At 37.8% G+C, this 16,320-nt stretch overlaps 1 protein-coding gene across 2 annotated transcripts in view; it reads right to left on the reverse strand.

Annotated features, from left to right (window-relative positions):
* LOC108135436 (netrin-A) overlaps window positions 1-4,095 on the reverse strand; it is a 53,859-nt gene extending 49,764 nt beyond the window's left edge. For both annotated transcript variants that reach the window (XM_017256175.2, XM_017256176.2), the window contains exon 1: window positions 2,367-4,095. In XM_017256175.2, the coding sequence (XP_017111664.1) occupies window positions 2,367-3,477 (1,111 nt within the window). In that variant the 5' untranslated portion in view covers window positions 3,478-4,095. The remainder of the gene's footprint in view (window positions 1-2,366) is intronic.
* Window positions 4,096-16,320: the final 12,225 nt, after the last annotated feature.

The following is a 16,320-nucleotide window of genomic DNA, read 5'->3' on the forward strand; positions in this document are numbered from 1 at the left end:
TAAACATTTTTTAGTATGTTATATTTAATGGTAAAGGGTTCCAATTGTTTCATACACAGATTTTCTCATAAGTTTAGTAAGAGAAACATTTTTAAAAATAAGAAATTAACTTTATAACTAAAGGATAATCCGTATTGCGTAATGTGAACCAAAGGACTCAAGTTACAGCTTAAATTTTGATACCCTTTTAAGGAAAACAACAAGGAAAGTCTCCCACTCTTTTTTTTTTTAATAAAATTCGTTCGTCACATAGAGAACCCTTATAATTTTGTCAGCTCCAACGATAAACGTAGAAATACCAACATCAGCATTGGCAAAATCGAAAGCCGAAAAACTTCCCTGCTCTCATTTTCATGTTCGATTGTCGAATTGTGTGTTCGCTCTTGTTGAAAATGCTTATCAAATTAATTTCGCTTAAATTCGCGCTTATTGTTCGAGCTCAGCGTGTTTTTAGAGGGTTAATTGCGAGGGTTTATCCCGGATTCTGGATTCTGGACTCGGGATATCTGCCTCTCCGTCTGGCAAACGGATTCTATTGTGTGTTGATTGAATGTTTGTGCTGTTGTTGTTTGCTTGTTTAGCCTGGCCAAAGGTAAGGTCTCGATTTCGCGAGGGTTGGCCCAAGAGTTGGGAAGCGGTCTTGGTTTTGGTCTTGGTTTCAATCTCACTTACCTACGCCCAAACCTCACTCCTCACTCCTCACCCCCTAACTCCATACACGTGTCCGCCGAGTTGTTCAATTATGGCTAAGCCAAATCCGCAGCCCAAACAGTAATGCCTTCAGGTTTTCCCTTTCCTACACACATTCCTGTCACAGAATTCTTATCCTGCAAGGAAAAGAGCAACCCCCAACCCCCAACCCCCCGCCTCCAGCCTCCAGCCAGATCGCCGGAGCTAAGATGAAAACTAAACACACGCGACTGGCTCGAAAATTGAATTCTAATGGAGTTGCCATTGCCTCCCCCGGTGCCATATCTCCATACGCCATTTGCAACCCTGTTCCCCACCGATTTCCAGTGTTTTTAACTGTGTGCCCCGATATGTTTGCCCAACAGATTGGCCTGGATGGATGGCCACGCAAGAGTCCTTGGGGGTAACTCGCCCCGAAGGTAGCTATCGCATCGAAATTTCCCTTTTTTTGGGAATGTTTTGGGGGAGTTTGCTTGACTTCGGTCTAGGTAGCACGCGTACGAGGCAAAACTCCCGACCGGGATATTCCGCACAGCAGACGTTTAGGTACAAGAGTTCAGGTAATATATATATATCCCTCGAGTGTTTCTTTAAGCCCTCTCAATAATATTGGTCAATAAAACAATACGTAATCCCATAGTTTTCCCCAAGGTATGTTGGCAATTTAGTTGCTGGATTCAAAATGAGGATTGGAAAATTGGCTAGGATAGGAGTAAAATATCATAGTTCAGCTGAGTGAATTTAAATCGATCAAGATTCATTAGAGATAATCATAACACAGAATAAAACTCAAAATTAACAAACACAACAATTTTAGTTGAGAAAGGTATATATAATACTTGCAGCTGTCAGGGAATAATGCTTATATAGTGTCTTTGCTTCCATTACCAGTAAATAAACAAAGCTAAATTGTTGAAATGAAACCGTATTCTGTTTATAGCCTTTTCCTAGAGCTAAAATATTTATTTTAAATGCCCTTGAATATTAAGAGAGTATTTTTTAAGCCTCATTTAAAGTATTTCTTTTTTTAGAAGTTCGTGTCGTATAACACAACATACTTAATTTTAAAATACATGCTGCGAATGACTTCAAAAAGTATATACTCTTAAATAAATTATTACCATTGAATTAGTTTTTGGTTGCTCGAGAAAAATGTCTGAGTTTTCATTTAAATGTCGCTTTGATTTTTATCTATTGCTATATTTGGCTATTTTTAATATGAAAACATTCATATTTTTTTAAATGTTTCATTCGATCTTTAGAACTGATTTTCATATCCAAAAATGTACTTTAAATTTAAACCTTATTTAAGTTAAATATAATGAATTTCATGCAACATAACATCATCATTTAATTTGAATATTATATACAACATTTTGTATTCAATGGTCAGATATTTATTTATTCTTTTCCATTTTTGTTATCACTGTATGCATTTCGATTTCGTATCCCCAAAAGGCAATACGGTTTGAATATTTAAAGAGGTACTGACTGATGGTACCACCAAAAACGAATATTGTAAATGTGCTAGTATTATATGAGAAGTACGGATTAATAATGGAAATTACTTAGAATTTTATTACCCTATATATATATTCTCTAGCCCTATTTTTCCCCAATCAGGCATATAAATATTGTGTTTGATATATTTGGTTTTGAAAGTCGTTTGAACTCACCCTTGCACTCGTTGGTCTCCTTGGCGGATGCTCGGGCCCAGGGGCGGTCGAAGTGGAAGGGCTTGCAGCGCTCGCAGTCCCGTCCGGCGGTATTGTGGCTGCACTCGCAGCTCAGCTGCCCCGTGGCGTCCGTGGAGCACTTGGAGGCGTGGCCATTGCACTTGCAGCGCCCGCCCACCGAGAAGTCGGAGATGGCGTAGTGGAGGCCGCTGCCGGCAGCGCTCGCCTCCGCCTCAATGTTGTTGCCGCTGGGGCTGTTGACGAGCGGTACGCTGTACTTGCCGCCGGCCAAGTCCGCCGCCGCTCCGGCCTCCAGCGAGAGCAGGGCCTGGGGATCGGGGCGCTGAAGGCGGTGGAACACCACGCGGATGTCGGTGGCCGTCACCCAGTCCTGCAGCACCGGCGAGGAGTCAAGGTCGCGGGCGGAGGGCCGCCCCTCTAGCGTACTGAAGGCGATCCTCGAGGCCAGCGGACGCGTGTTGACGTCACTGCAGCGGGCCTCGTGCTCGTTGTGCCGCCCGGTGGACTGGCGAGCGGGACGGCCAAAGAGGCGGCGGCACTGGGAGCTGAAGAACTGGAAGGGCTGCCAGCTGAGCCCGTAGTCGGAGCTCTTGTAGATCACCACGGAATCGGGGCGCGGGGCGTGGGGGCACAGTTGCAGGATCACGTAGGTCAGCTCGAACTTCTTGCCCAGCGACAGGGTCAGGGTCACATTGTCGCCGCTGCCCACGACCGGCTCACTCCGCCAGCAGGTCACATTGTTCGAATTGTTCAAGTCGGTCAGCGAGCGGGCCGGAAAACTGCGAAGCGGATCGCTCAAATCGCATGTGTGGCAGGCCAGGTCCCGCTCGCGATCCTGGAACTCGCAGTACCGCTGGGCACTGGACGCCCCGCACGTGGAACTGGCCACCACGGGGGCATCGTAGGCGGCGTTCACAAAGTCCGGGATGCACACGCGCGGCTCCTTCGCCTTGGTGTAGCAGGGATCCTCTGGCGCCACCTGCTGGGGGAACATCTTCAAGTACACGTCGTTGGGGATTCCCTGTGAGCCCGGAAATCCGGAGATTCCCAGGAGCAGCAGTCCACCGATGATCGTTGCCAGGGGAGACATCTCCGGTTCTTTGCTTTCAAGTATTCACAACCAGTATTGCAGCAGTTCCAAAATATCCTTCGTTTTTGGAAACCACGTATTCGTAATCAAATTTCAAAAAACGTTCAGTTGTTCTGTAGTTGTAGAGGTCACAAATTTTATTCACTCAAAAAAAATAATGCAATCTTGAAAAGTGTAGTTTTTGAAATCACTAAGCAGGAAAATTTGCAATAGCATAAGTCATCCGAATTCCAAATTCAAAACTGTTTGATAGTTTCAAAAATTATACAATTCGAAATACAAAAAATTTCGATTGTTTTCAAAATCACTTGGTTACACTTTTTAATATTTTTAAAAGTCACACAAAAAAAAAAACAAAGTTCAAGGTATTTTAAATAGTTTTCCAAGTCACACAAAGGATTTAAGTACCCTTAAAAGTCACTTAAAAAAAAACGTATTTTATATGTCTCCCATAGTTTACAAAATTAATTAAAACACTTGAAGTAAAATTCGAAATTCGCCGCTTTTGCAGCCGTTTGCGCAGGCGTTTCGAAACGCATGGAAATCGCGTCGTTCGGCGGCGTTCGCGTTCGGTTGTTCAGTTGTTCTGTTGTTGTTCGGTCGGTTTCTCGATTTTGTTTGAGTTTGAGTTTGAGTTTAGCCAAAGAGCTCATCGTCGATTTCCCAAACGAAATTTTAAAATCAACGTTTTCCCAACAGAATGTTAAGTACCAACGTTTTCCTAACAGAATGTTAAATATCATCGTTCCCAGCACAAATGATGAGAGAGGCTGTGTGTTGAGAGCGGAGATAGAGCGAGAGAGTCGACTGTTCGACTTCGTTCGTTTCGGTTCGTCTTCGTTCGGCGCTCGTTTTTTCGCACGTGTGCTGTGTGTGTTTGTTTTTGTTTTCGATCGCGGCCCGCGCAACATGTTGCTGTGTTGCTAGGCCGGGATGCTGTTAACATGTTGACTGACAATTTGTCTCTCTTTATGTTAATGTCAGACGCTGTTAAAACCTCTCTCTCTCTCTCTATTGCGAGTTGCGCAGTTGCTGCAACATTTGTTGCTTTGCTGGCGCTGCACTTTTGTTTTGTATTCATACACTTGGCGAAACATTGTTGCCACTGTTTATTTGCTGTTGTTTGTTTGTTGTTCGACTTTGGCGTCACGGCACACTGCACAAAAATGCTGTTCTCTTTTCAAACAGTTCAACCTTTTTGGACTGCCATCAAATGATTAAAAACTCTTCCCCAAAGACGTTAAACTTAAATAGTAAGAGTCAAAAACTTTTAACTGGGCCACCTTTTTAACGGTTTTGAATAATGCAAGGTCTGACATAGGTTACAAGGTTTCAAAAATATTATTCATAACCGTTTTTAAAAAAGTTGCACTTGCTTTTTATTTAATAACTTCTAATCGACTCTCATAGTGATGCTGATCAAGATTATATATACTTTATAGGGTCGAAATGCAGAGAGAGAAAGGCATTTGGTTAATTTAATCTTGTTTTCATTGCAATTGCTTTGTGATCTAATCGAGTGAGAAAAAAAAAATAAAATAAAAAAGAAATACATAAATAAAAACAGTATTTTTCGCCAGTTTTATAATAACTTTTAGAAACAAAAAATGGCTTACTGTGTTATAAATCAGAAAAAAAAAAATCGGCTACAAAATATTTGAAAACGTAAACGAAAAAATGGTTTCTTACTTCTTGCAAAATTTCGAAAAAAAAATAATATTTTAGATTTTTGAACTATTATTTTGGCACGACCAGCAATATAAACTGGTATAAAAATAACCAGATGGGGTATAAAATTTAATTAATAAAAAACGTTTGGAAATTTTAAAAGGTGTTCTAAAAATACATAAGCGGGAATAAAAACGATTTGGAGCTCCAAAAATCAAGGTAGGGAAACATTTTTATTTTTTTTTTTGTCTCATTCTCCGCTTCCAAGTGTTTTCGCCTTGTGTTTACCTTTCGATGGCTATCGATAATAAAGACGCCTCGAATCTCATCTTAGCCAACTCAACGCAACTGCGTTCTCGCGTTGGCTAAGTTATTAACTTGTCGTTAATGAAAATCATCAGTTTTCGAAGAGGGCCGCGTAATTACGAGCGGATGGTCATGCTGATGACGATGGCTTCGTTATGGCCTTCCCCTCCACATTGGTCCCCCTATATATTCCCCGATGTCCCCTCTGTGGCCCACTGAAATCGGCGCCTACTCCAATATTTTCTGCATTTTGCCTGCACCTTTCTGATAAGCATTTCACTTCCAGCTCCCTTTCAACTTCATAATCATTATAAGCGACCACGCGCTTTTGTTTGTTTTTATTTGGAGGCGCGTATAATTAGCTTGGATGGGGCAATGTGTGGTCGGGTGGGCGTATGGGCGTGGCGGCGGTCGAAACCGTATCGAAATATTCCTTAATTATTCGAATTCTCACGTGTGCGCTGGAATAAGCGCTTAGGTTTAATGACTTTGCTGTAGGGTTAAAGCCTTTAAAACCTTATTCTCTTCTTACTTTTTATCCAAAATCATTTAAATATATTTCTTAGTCATATAAAACTTTTTCATTTATTTAAAATGTTGTCCTTCATGTAATTTATTAAAGTTGCTTAATCCTAATTAAATAAAACAATTTTTTTATAAATGTTTACCTAATAGCACCAATTATTTTGTAGTACGTACTACAAAGAAGTTGACTTCAACATTTTTGAATTCCTAACCAATTAATAATACGATAGTACTAAATTACAAAAAAAGAATGATAAAATGACTATTTTATTTTAAAATCAATTTATTTAGAAAGTCGTTCTTCAGATATTGTTTAATTTTTGACTATTTTTAAATTTGATTTAAATGTCTGAACATTTATTTTAAATTTAAACCACACTAAACTCAAATAAAATGCATTTTAATCAAATAGGAACTATTTTAAATCTTATATTTGCCACATTGATTTAAATTTTTGATACTAAATCATGTAATACAATATGCATTGTATTTAACATTATGATTTCATATTTAGTTTTAATATTTAATATATAATTTTAAATTCGATATATATATATATATATATTTACTATTCCATTATTTTATCAGTGTTTAAAAAAAAAGACTAAATATCGGTAGTAAATAACTAAAGTACCAACCAAAAGGAGGATCCAATGTGTATTTTATTTCCAAATATCGGCAAAAAATTGGGTACATACTTTGTAGTGTTTAATATTATATTCCTCACAAACCATCATATAAATGACTGAAGTACCTACTAAGTAGGACCTCAAGTCCATTTTCTTCAAAGTACTTATTTAAGGCCAATCTATTAGGGTCGTTAAGTTGAACCTGTGATTAGAAGTGTGCTTACTTTTGAGCTTTCAGAGTGACTAAACAAACGCAACACCTACGCCCTCACACGTGCAATGAAAGACATCTGGCCGGCTCATTTCCGCTTCCTTTGTTGATGCGGGGATCCACTTCCATTTCCATTTCCACATCTACATCTACATCCACATCTACATCCACATCCACATCCACCCAAAACTGCTTCTGGTCGGCGGCTTATCGGCTCCTTGGTGAGAATCAGATTCTGAGAAGAGGGGCAATGGTGAAAATAGATGAAAATAGGGGACTGGAGCTGGATCAGAACTTTTGCTTTATTACCTTGGCAGTAGGCGTGGCAGCAACAACCACAAAGCCGACGACCACAATATGATGTCGATGTGTGTGTGGATACACTGAGAAAATTTGGGACAAGCAAGTAAGTGGAGAGTTTTGAAACATTTGCCTCTTTACATTTACATTCCAAAAATCGTATGGACATAATCTATACTTAACAAAAATTAAATTAAATATAATATTATACTTCTTCTTCAGTTTTTCTTATAAAATATATATTAATTATTACAGGTCATTATGAATAACATTTACTCCCCAATATTTATTTTCTGCTCTCGCAAAAAGATATTCCAAAAAAAAATATTATTAATAATCATCTTTAATTTATAATTATTATAAGATTGGAATTTTTATAAAAATAAGAATTGGTTCTTTTAAATTTATTAGAGTTCACAATTGTTTCAAAAAAGGTTGTCGAACTTAAAATGTTTTTATTAACTCTAATGTTTTGTTTTAAAAATTAACAAAGCTTATTGTTTTAATTTTCTAAAAATTACATGAAATTATTATAATAAAGTTTTATTATAGTTACAGTTAAATTTAATTTATTCTAACATTAGATTCAACCAGAATTGGCATGAACTTAAACTGTTTTCCATTAAAGCTCTGTTCAATAAAAAAATCAAAATTAATTGTTTTTCTTGAAGGTTATGTTAAAAAACAAAACAAAAATGTTTAATTACAAATAAATTGTTTTTTCTTTGAGTGTTCCTGTGTGTTTTTGTCCCGATCGGTTTGTTTGTCTGGGTGGGCGGCCAGACAGTGCTAAACTTTGGCTTAAAATTGGCAAGTGCGTAATGAAAATTGCATTGTCGTTTTCCAGAGTGGGTGGTCGAGGGCAGGGCATTTCCAAAAGGAAGGTGGGGGGAAGGCTGTGGCTCAGAACCGTCCGGTCTTTTGTCATTTGTGCTCTCGAATGGGGCGCAAAGTCCAAACGGCTTTTCGTTGGTCCGTTTGTTGGTTGGTTTGTTTGTTTGTTTGTTTGCCAGGCCGGCCGGCGGCAAGATTTTTAGATTATGACGGCTCTACAATCCCCACCAGATGGGCAATATCCAGATCCACTATTGCCCAGGTCGTGCACCATGCGAAACTGGTAAGTCAAACTTAAAATGATCAAGACTCTTAAAATGTAGAACAAATAGATTAAAGTATCTGTATAATTTGCTTCACCTAACACTAATCATTTTTTAGTAGGTTTAAATGTTGATATACAATTAATAAGAAGTAGACATCGGATTACTGGCTTGAACGGATTTCAAACATTCAGTTCGATTCAGAAAATTATACTTTTAATTAAAAACATTTTTTACCTGTTTTCATGAATATTTCATTTTTGAATAAATTATTATTTCATCGATAGTCTGTTTAAATAGAAATAGAACGAAACAATAGAAAATAGAATACAAATTTCACTCTTTAAAAAAAATGGTACCATATAAAAATTTGGAGTATCATATTCTGAGGGTTTAATTAAAAAAAAATGTATTATAATAAATTTTATTTATATCACCAGAAATCAACATAGACTTTATTTATAGATGTTGCGCTACCCTCTTTTCTTGCTTATGCCGAAGTATTTAGTTTTTAATATAGCAATTTGATATGGTAGTTACATAATCAACCCTTTTCTCTCAGTGTTCATTGTTTGCTGTGCTCGTATTTATTTGTGTTAGGACTCTCTTTCACTTTATTGGTGACATCAATGAATGTGAACTCCTTTGTCGATGCCACTCACTCATCGAGGATTTGTAGATTCACACGCCTGCAGCCCATTTCCCTCCGTTTTCGGGCTTTGTGGTCACTTTTTTGGTCAGTGTTTATCTCTGGGTTTTTGTTTGTCTTTTACAAAGTGTTTGGCTCTTTAGTTGGTCTTTGATTTTATTGCTAGCAAGTTGCAAACATGCAAAAGAATCGACCAACAATACACAACAACCAAACTATAAGTACACAATTTAGAATCAGGTATAAAGCCGCCTGTCCCCAATTGGGGGCGTTGGGGCAGAGGGGGCGTGGCCATGGGGAAAAGGGAGCAGGCGGTGTAGCTAAAACGCACAGATAGCTGACTAGATTCCTATCAGCGTCAATAAATAAAGTTTTTAAATGGGACAAGAAAATAAATATGTGTCGCCTTGTTGTCACAGACAACCCAGGGCCAAGAACAGGGGGCCTTAAATGCAGGATGAGATGACAGTGGGCCCAAATCAGGAGATTCGTGGGCAAATTTTTTGATTAAAATTAAATTGATTTTCTGATACTGCTAGACAATCAATAAATTAATAGTTTTTTTTAAATAAATAAACAAATTTTAAACATTTTAAATTTCTATTCGAACGAACCGAACTAACTATAGTTAATCAGTAACTTACAATATTGCACTTTTGTAGATTAATGTAGAATGAAGGCAATTTTTCCCGATTTTAGGACAAAGCTCGACTTTTTGTAAAGTCAGACGAACGAATATGCATGTAAAAAGATATTTCGATCTATTTAATTCAAATATTATTATATTAGGAAAAAACATCTGGCCTTCTCGTTTAAATGTTAGCTCATTTACACTGTATATTTAAATTTGTGCCTACAATTAATGTTTATTCTAACTTCACCATCTGGATATGTTCGAATTCTGTAATTTCTCACCTCCGGAACATCGATCTTCGGTTGATTTCGAGACCGTTCCACTGTAGCCTCCGAATACGCCCAAAAGGGGGGCACTCTTCGCCATCCGCTGTCCTTTCGCTTGGCTCATATTGAAAAAGTTTTTTTCGAGTATCTATAGCTGTGTCTTTTCGTCTGCCCCCTGGAAAATCTCCCCGTTTCCCAGACTCTTGGTCTGGCATTTTTTCTTGTCTTTCTCAGTGTGTCTGGCCTGTCTGTTGGCTGTCTGCTTGTTTGCGCGCTTTGTCTTTTGTCTATTGCAATATGCGTCGTGTCTTGGCACCACGCCCCCACCCCAAGTCCCGCCCACTTTTCCGACAACGCCCACTCTAGCCAAAAAGATGCGGTTGGAAAACTCAGCCGACCCATAATCGTGGGCAATTTAACCTAAGTTACCTTAAAATCATTACTTAATGAGAGCAGTCGCTATTTGAAATACACTGGTCAATGAAATGCACAAAATTGGTTGAAATAAATTTAACTTTTTCTTTTTCGATGAAACAATATAACAATATCAAAATATGCCAATAAGTTCTAAACTTAAAGCACAAACATCTCAACTAAAATAATATATGTATGTATATGCTACACAGATGAATTTTAGCCATATAAATCGTTTTAGATATATATATAAAACAACAAATTTACAAACAAATAATGAAAATTAACTATTTAAAGCGTTTTACTTTTTGAAATGCCCTTTTATATAAAAAAAAATGAATATAGATCATAGGAAATTTTTAATAAACAGATAATTACATTTTATTAATTTACATTTAGCAAGCAAAATGTTCTTAAATGCTTTAATAAAATTAGCCAAATCAAAGGCAAACTTATAGGGTAAACGAATTTTAGCAGGAATACCTACATAAAAGAGCGCTATTTTCTGGCTTCCAGTCTGTTTTCGATATCTGAGTTCTCGGCTGCCTACATGCACCTACTTACACTGACTTTATAATTAGCTTTTGCCAAAAGTGGGCGGCAGGAAGTGGAAGGAAGTGGAAGGAAGTAATGGGCCAATCGATGGACGTGGCCGGCAGGAAGGAAGCATCGGAAGCGGGCAAAGAATTGAATGTCGAACCCAACTCGTGGCCATTAAAACCAGCCAATTACCTTCAAGACTCATTAAGTGCTACAAGTGATGGGGGACGGGTTGGAGATGGTCTGGGATCTAGAATGCCTGGACTGCTGGATGGCAGGATGGCAGGATGGCTGGGACTGCCAAGGACTGCCAAAAGGGCTAAAACGGGGTGTCCCGGGCTGTTAGCTGACCGTTACAATCGAATTAGGCGCCGCTCGCAACGCTAAATGCAATTAAAACTACAAGATGTTGATTACATTAGAAGTGCAGGACAAACAGGAGCAGGAGCAGGTCGAGTACGAGTACGAGGACCAGGAGCCGGAGCTGCAGGTTAAGGAGGACGCAGAGTTCTGGCCAGGACATTTCAAGCGTTTCACCACAACATCGCTGCCACGGCTGCTGATGCCGTTGCTGTTGTTGCCATGCCCGGGAAAATTGCGGTGTCACTGTGAAAAAAATTTCCTCTTCTACTATAAAACAGAAACTTCTATATAATTAAGGAACAGTTAATAATAAGGAACAAAAAAAAAACAACTCATTCTTTTATACATCCTGCAGCCAAGCATTGTTTATTTTAAAGACGAAGAAGAAGACAATACTTTTTTCTTACCAGATGAGCGTTCGTTAATTATAATATGAATTAAAATTGAATTACAAAAAGGGAGCATTAGTCAGGAAATAAATGAAATGTACTTTTTAATTCAAAAAATTTGTTGTATTTTTTGTGGAACATTTAGTTCTTTTAATATTACTAAATGCCTAGTCAAACTTGTATTTATTTAACTTTATGTTAACTTGTTGGAGTTCAACATTTTCAACGTCATTGTCGAATATTTTTTTATAGCTCTCTTGTATTATTTTTTGTTGAACTGGATTTTGTTTTAGACCGTTTAATTGGAAATCGTACTCAAACAATGATGTTTTTGGTTGGCATATAGTTAAATACATATATTTTTTTAAAGTACACTCAAAAAAAAATTGACTTAGAAACCAAGCAATTGTTACATAAATTTTAAACTATATAAATTAATACTAATACTTTAATACAGTCTGTAGTTTGTTTTCCAGGCACACTTATTGAAACAAAACTTTCAGTTATTTTTGGCTGTAGTTCTAGCACTTTTTTATATTGGGAATAGAGCTTTTGGTATTTGGTTAAATATAAATAAATATATTGTTCTAAGTTCGTTTTAAAGAATTCGTGGTATAGGAATTTTCTTTTCGTGGACAAGTATTGAGCCAAGTCGTGTTTGTACTCCTCTGCGACGCTGGCTACCGGTTCATAATTTATCCTTTTTTGCTGCTCTGCTGTTTTGCTGTTTTGCTGTTTTGCCGTTGATGCTGGAAGTCGTGGTCCTTTTTTGCTGTCACGTTCCTGCCGAAAAATTGTTGCGGTTGACCAAAATTATTTTTTTTGTCGCAAAAAAAAAACATTGAAGCGGCAACCAAAGTAAACAGAGAGCTTTGTCAACGTCGTAGGGCCAAAAAGGGGGAGTGGCGAAAGGGGGGACAAGGACGGACGGACCGAACTAATGTGTCAGCCATCACTCATCGTGTGGCGACGAGCGTGTTTGTGGCAGGGACATAAGGCCCAAAGCCAAAGCCAAAGGCCGAAAGCCGAAAGCAGAAAACCGACATCCTCAACGCTAATTTGTGCATGATAAATTATTTATGTTAAGGCGAAAAGCGGCGGAAACAAGCGCCAACCGCACCGACCACATAATCCGGCTAAGCGCAAATTAAAATCTGAATTTGGCCAACTTGTAAAGGTTCTGAGCCCGGAATAACTTGTCAACAGGCTAATCCCCTCGACCGCTCAGCCAACACGAATCATTCATTCACAAATCATTTTAGCTGCCATTCAATATGAGTTCTTGATTTCAAAGTTTTTCCCAGACCCCCCGCTTTTCCCGCTTTTCCCACTTTTCCTTCCATTCTGCGCCCTCTGTGAACCCACTGGAATGCACTGGGGGAGCGAACTTCAGCCGGGTAATGGAATCAAAGGGAATCAATGGGGAATCACAGTGAATTCGACTCGTTGCTTGGATAAACAGATTATACAAGCTAAACCGGTGGGGAAAGTCTGCGATGAAATCGTAACGACTGAAAATGGTAAGCGAAGAGCGGAATTACTTGAAAACGGAGTTAGTTCTTACTTTTTGTTCTTAGTAGGAAATAAATGAATAAAACCACGGTATAAAAAATGTATATCTATGTTAGTATGACTTAAATGTAGTCAGGAATTTATTTTAATGAAGGACTATTAATATAATTATTTTATTTATATTGTAATCAACGCACAGCCAAATCCAATGATTAAAAATATTAATATGCGTTTTTATTACATTCTAATAACTTTAAAATGATTTGCTAAAATTTCTTGGGGCTCCCCAAGTGGCCCCAATCGCTTCCAATTGGAATATTAAATTTTCTTTTTCAAAATTCTGGACGCTAACCCAATTCCGTGTTTTCGCCAAAAAATACATTAGACATTATAAATATTTAAAAAATTTGACCGCTTGGACTTAAGGCTTTTTACTATTTTTAACACACAAATATATTTAAAGTAACATCTAAAATGCAAAAAATGTATAGTTCTAGTGCAAAACTATTATATAAAAAAGTAGCTTTAGGATATTCGGGTTATCCATCGCAAGCGAAGTTTCGGGCACCCTGCTAGCTATAATATATATGTATATATATTTATATTTATATTTATTACTCAATAAATGGAATCTTTCCACTACGATTTCTCATAATTCATGGCCAGCACTCATCGCATTATAGGTTATGCAACTCCTCACGAAATTAAGCTCCAGCTAAAGGCAAACCATCAGCTAATTGATTTAAGATTTCCTCCTCGTTCAGCCGCACCTGTGATTCCATCGAGTTGCAAGGCCATTTACTACCGCCACGCAGCAGGGACATAATCCTTGAGCTTAATCAGCTGCTCCTTCTGCAGGTGCACTTGAAGTCATTTGCCTTTCCCGACACTGCCACTGAGATTAAAATAACTACAAAAGATGAATAACTTTGAGGAAAAATTCAGGTAAATAAATACTCTTACTTAGTTTTAACAAACTTTTCTGATTATAATTTAATTTTGAACGTACTATATGTTTGCATGTTCAAGGGTTATTGATAAAAATGTCGTTGTATCGATTTTTTTCGATTCAATGTTATTGTACTAGTTCGTAATGACAAATTTAATCAAATTTATATTTGAGTGTCCATGTCAAATATTAAAAGCTCGAAATATTCAAAACTGTCAGCCATGCTGTATAAAACCCAATTTTAGAAATTAGAAAACACTGCTAAGCTTTCATTATTAAAATGCCAATGAAGTTTATTGTATTATTATAGTTGTTAATCGGATCAACAAAGACAATTTGAAAATAAATATAACAGCATCATAACTCTGATCAAATTAATATTGTCTTGCGAACAACTGACTTTAAAAATAGAGAAACTTAGCAGCTTCTGCCTTGAAAAATTAAGTATTGACTTTTTAACATACAATGTTACAGTTAAAAAGTATTTCTTCCAAATTGTATTTAAAAACTACTTTAACTTTCCGATAATTTTATAGTTTTAGCAAAATACGCAATCGCACTTTCGTAACTGCCACTAATAGGAGTTTGAGTAAGTTTTTTTTTTAATAAACAATTTTGGAAAGTAAATTATGTACTCTTCAAATAGATTGCTCTAATATAATTGAAGCCAAATGAAATAGATTTGCTTTACGACGGATTTCTTTTGAGTGTGCCCTTTATCTCGTTCCCTTTGTGAGCTGTCATCTTCTTCTGTCTGTTGGCCGTTTCATTGCTTTGGCAAACACTTGCCGCCAGCTGCCGCCTTCATTTGAATGGCAACTGGAGGAAAGGAAGGGAAAGTAGGAGAAAGTATGGGAAGGGAAGGGAAAGGTAAGAAAAGGATCCTGGTGTTGGCCACGTCGGGAGCTCATCAAATGACGACTCCCGACTACCGATGGCCACTTTGCGTCCGCTTTTGTTGGCTTTTGGCTGGCTAGCTGGCTAAGGTGTCCGGCATTGTTTCAATTAGTGCTGCATAGTCAGGGTTACGGGGTCCGGGGTCAGGGGTCAAACTGCGAGGGTCCACCTGCATCCCAGTACTGCCGGCCACTCATTAGCAGCGCTTGCAGTTTGCGGTCTGCGGCTGATGTCGGAACTTAACCACTCAGCTCCTGCCACTTGCCACTTGCCACTTGCCAGTTGCCAGTTACCATTCCCTTCGAAAAGGATTTCCACCTCACGCCTCGTCACCTTTTAGCTGCTGCCAGGTGAATCCGGTTAGTTGGTCCAGTCGGATTAACAACTCAAAAAAAAGAAATGATAACTTTTGTGAGGGTCCTATGGAAATTTCATGAGAGATTTCCTTGGGATTGGTGTATTTATACGGCCACACTGATTATTTGGAAGGGTGTTTATATTGAAATTGAAATTTTCAGTCTTACTTTGCGTTTCAATTTCATAAATCTCCTTCATTTTACTATTCAATAGAAGTATCACAAGGTACATAAAAAAATATTTTGCTTCGGCAACAACATACCAAATGATTTCTGGTATATTTGAAAAAATACCTTTAGGAACACCAAGCTAATTATGTTTATGTATGCCAAATGTAGTAATGTAATTTAAGTTTGTATAATTTATAATTTATCATTTAGCCCACCAGCATAGTTTCAAACCAAAGAATTGTGGAAAATATATTACCTTAATTTGATATTAAAAATAGAAGACTCTAGAGCACTAGTTTATACAGTTTATAAGTTATAAGCAAAAGATTAGACAAACAAAATATATAGTATGACTATTTAAGAAGCAAAGGAATACCCTTTGGTCATTGTATAATTTGTTCTGATCAGGTTTTCAATTTTGGGGCTACTTAAAATAGTACTCTTCGGCAAACTGTTTCCTTTTGCAGTGATAAGCCATTTTGCAACATACTTTCTAATAGATTTACAAAGAAAATTGTTTTTATTTATTACCGTGATTTTTATTGCACTTCATTAAGTTTTGCCTTCGAAATCCTGTGCACAGACATTGAATATTTAATTATTTGCCATTTTTCGTGGTATACTTTTGTGCAGGTTCCATTGAAATTGTCGGACAGGAAAACAGGACTCCCTGTGCGCTTTCCTGGTGAGTTTACCTCTGCCATTTCTTGTCTGGTCCGCATGCTTTGTGCATTTATAATCATTTTTCATAAATGTCTGACCACTGGCCATGGACAAGGGGAAAAGAGGAAAAAGGGAAAGGGGAAAGGGGAAAACGGTAATAGGAAAAGGGGAGCAGAGGCCATTCACGTTTACTGTGACAGCTCTCAAAGGATTAGACGTGTTTCACAATTTAAATTGTTGCGATGGCAGTCCAGCTGGCCCACGATTGTGGATGATTGTGATGATGACGATGGCTATGAATCAG

Source organism: Drosophila elegans, unplaced genomic scaffold (assembly GCF_018152505.1).
Source record: "Drosophila elegans isolate 14027-0461.03 unplaced genomic scaffold, ASM1815250v1 contig_149, whole genome shotgun sequence".
NCBI classification, from domain to species: Eukaryota; Metazoa; Arthropoda; class Insecta; order Diptera; family Drosophilidae; genus Drosophila; species Drosophila elegans.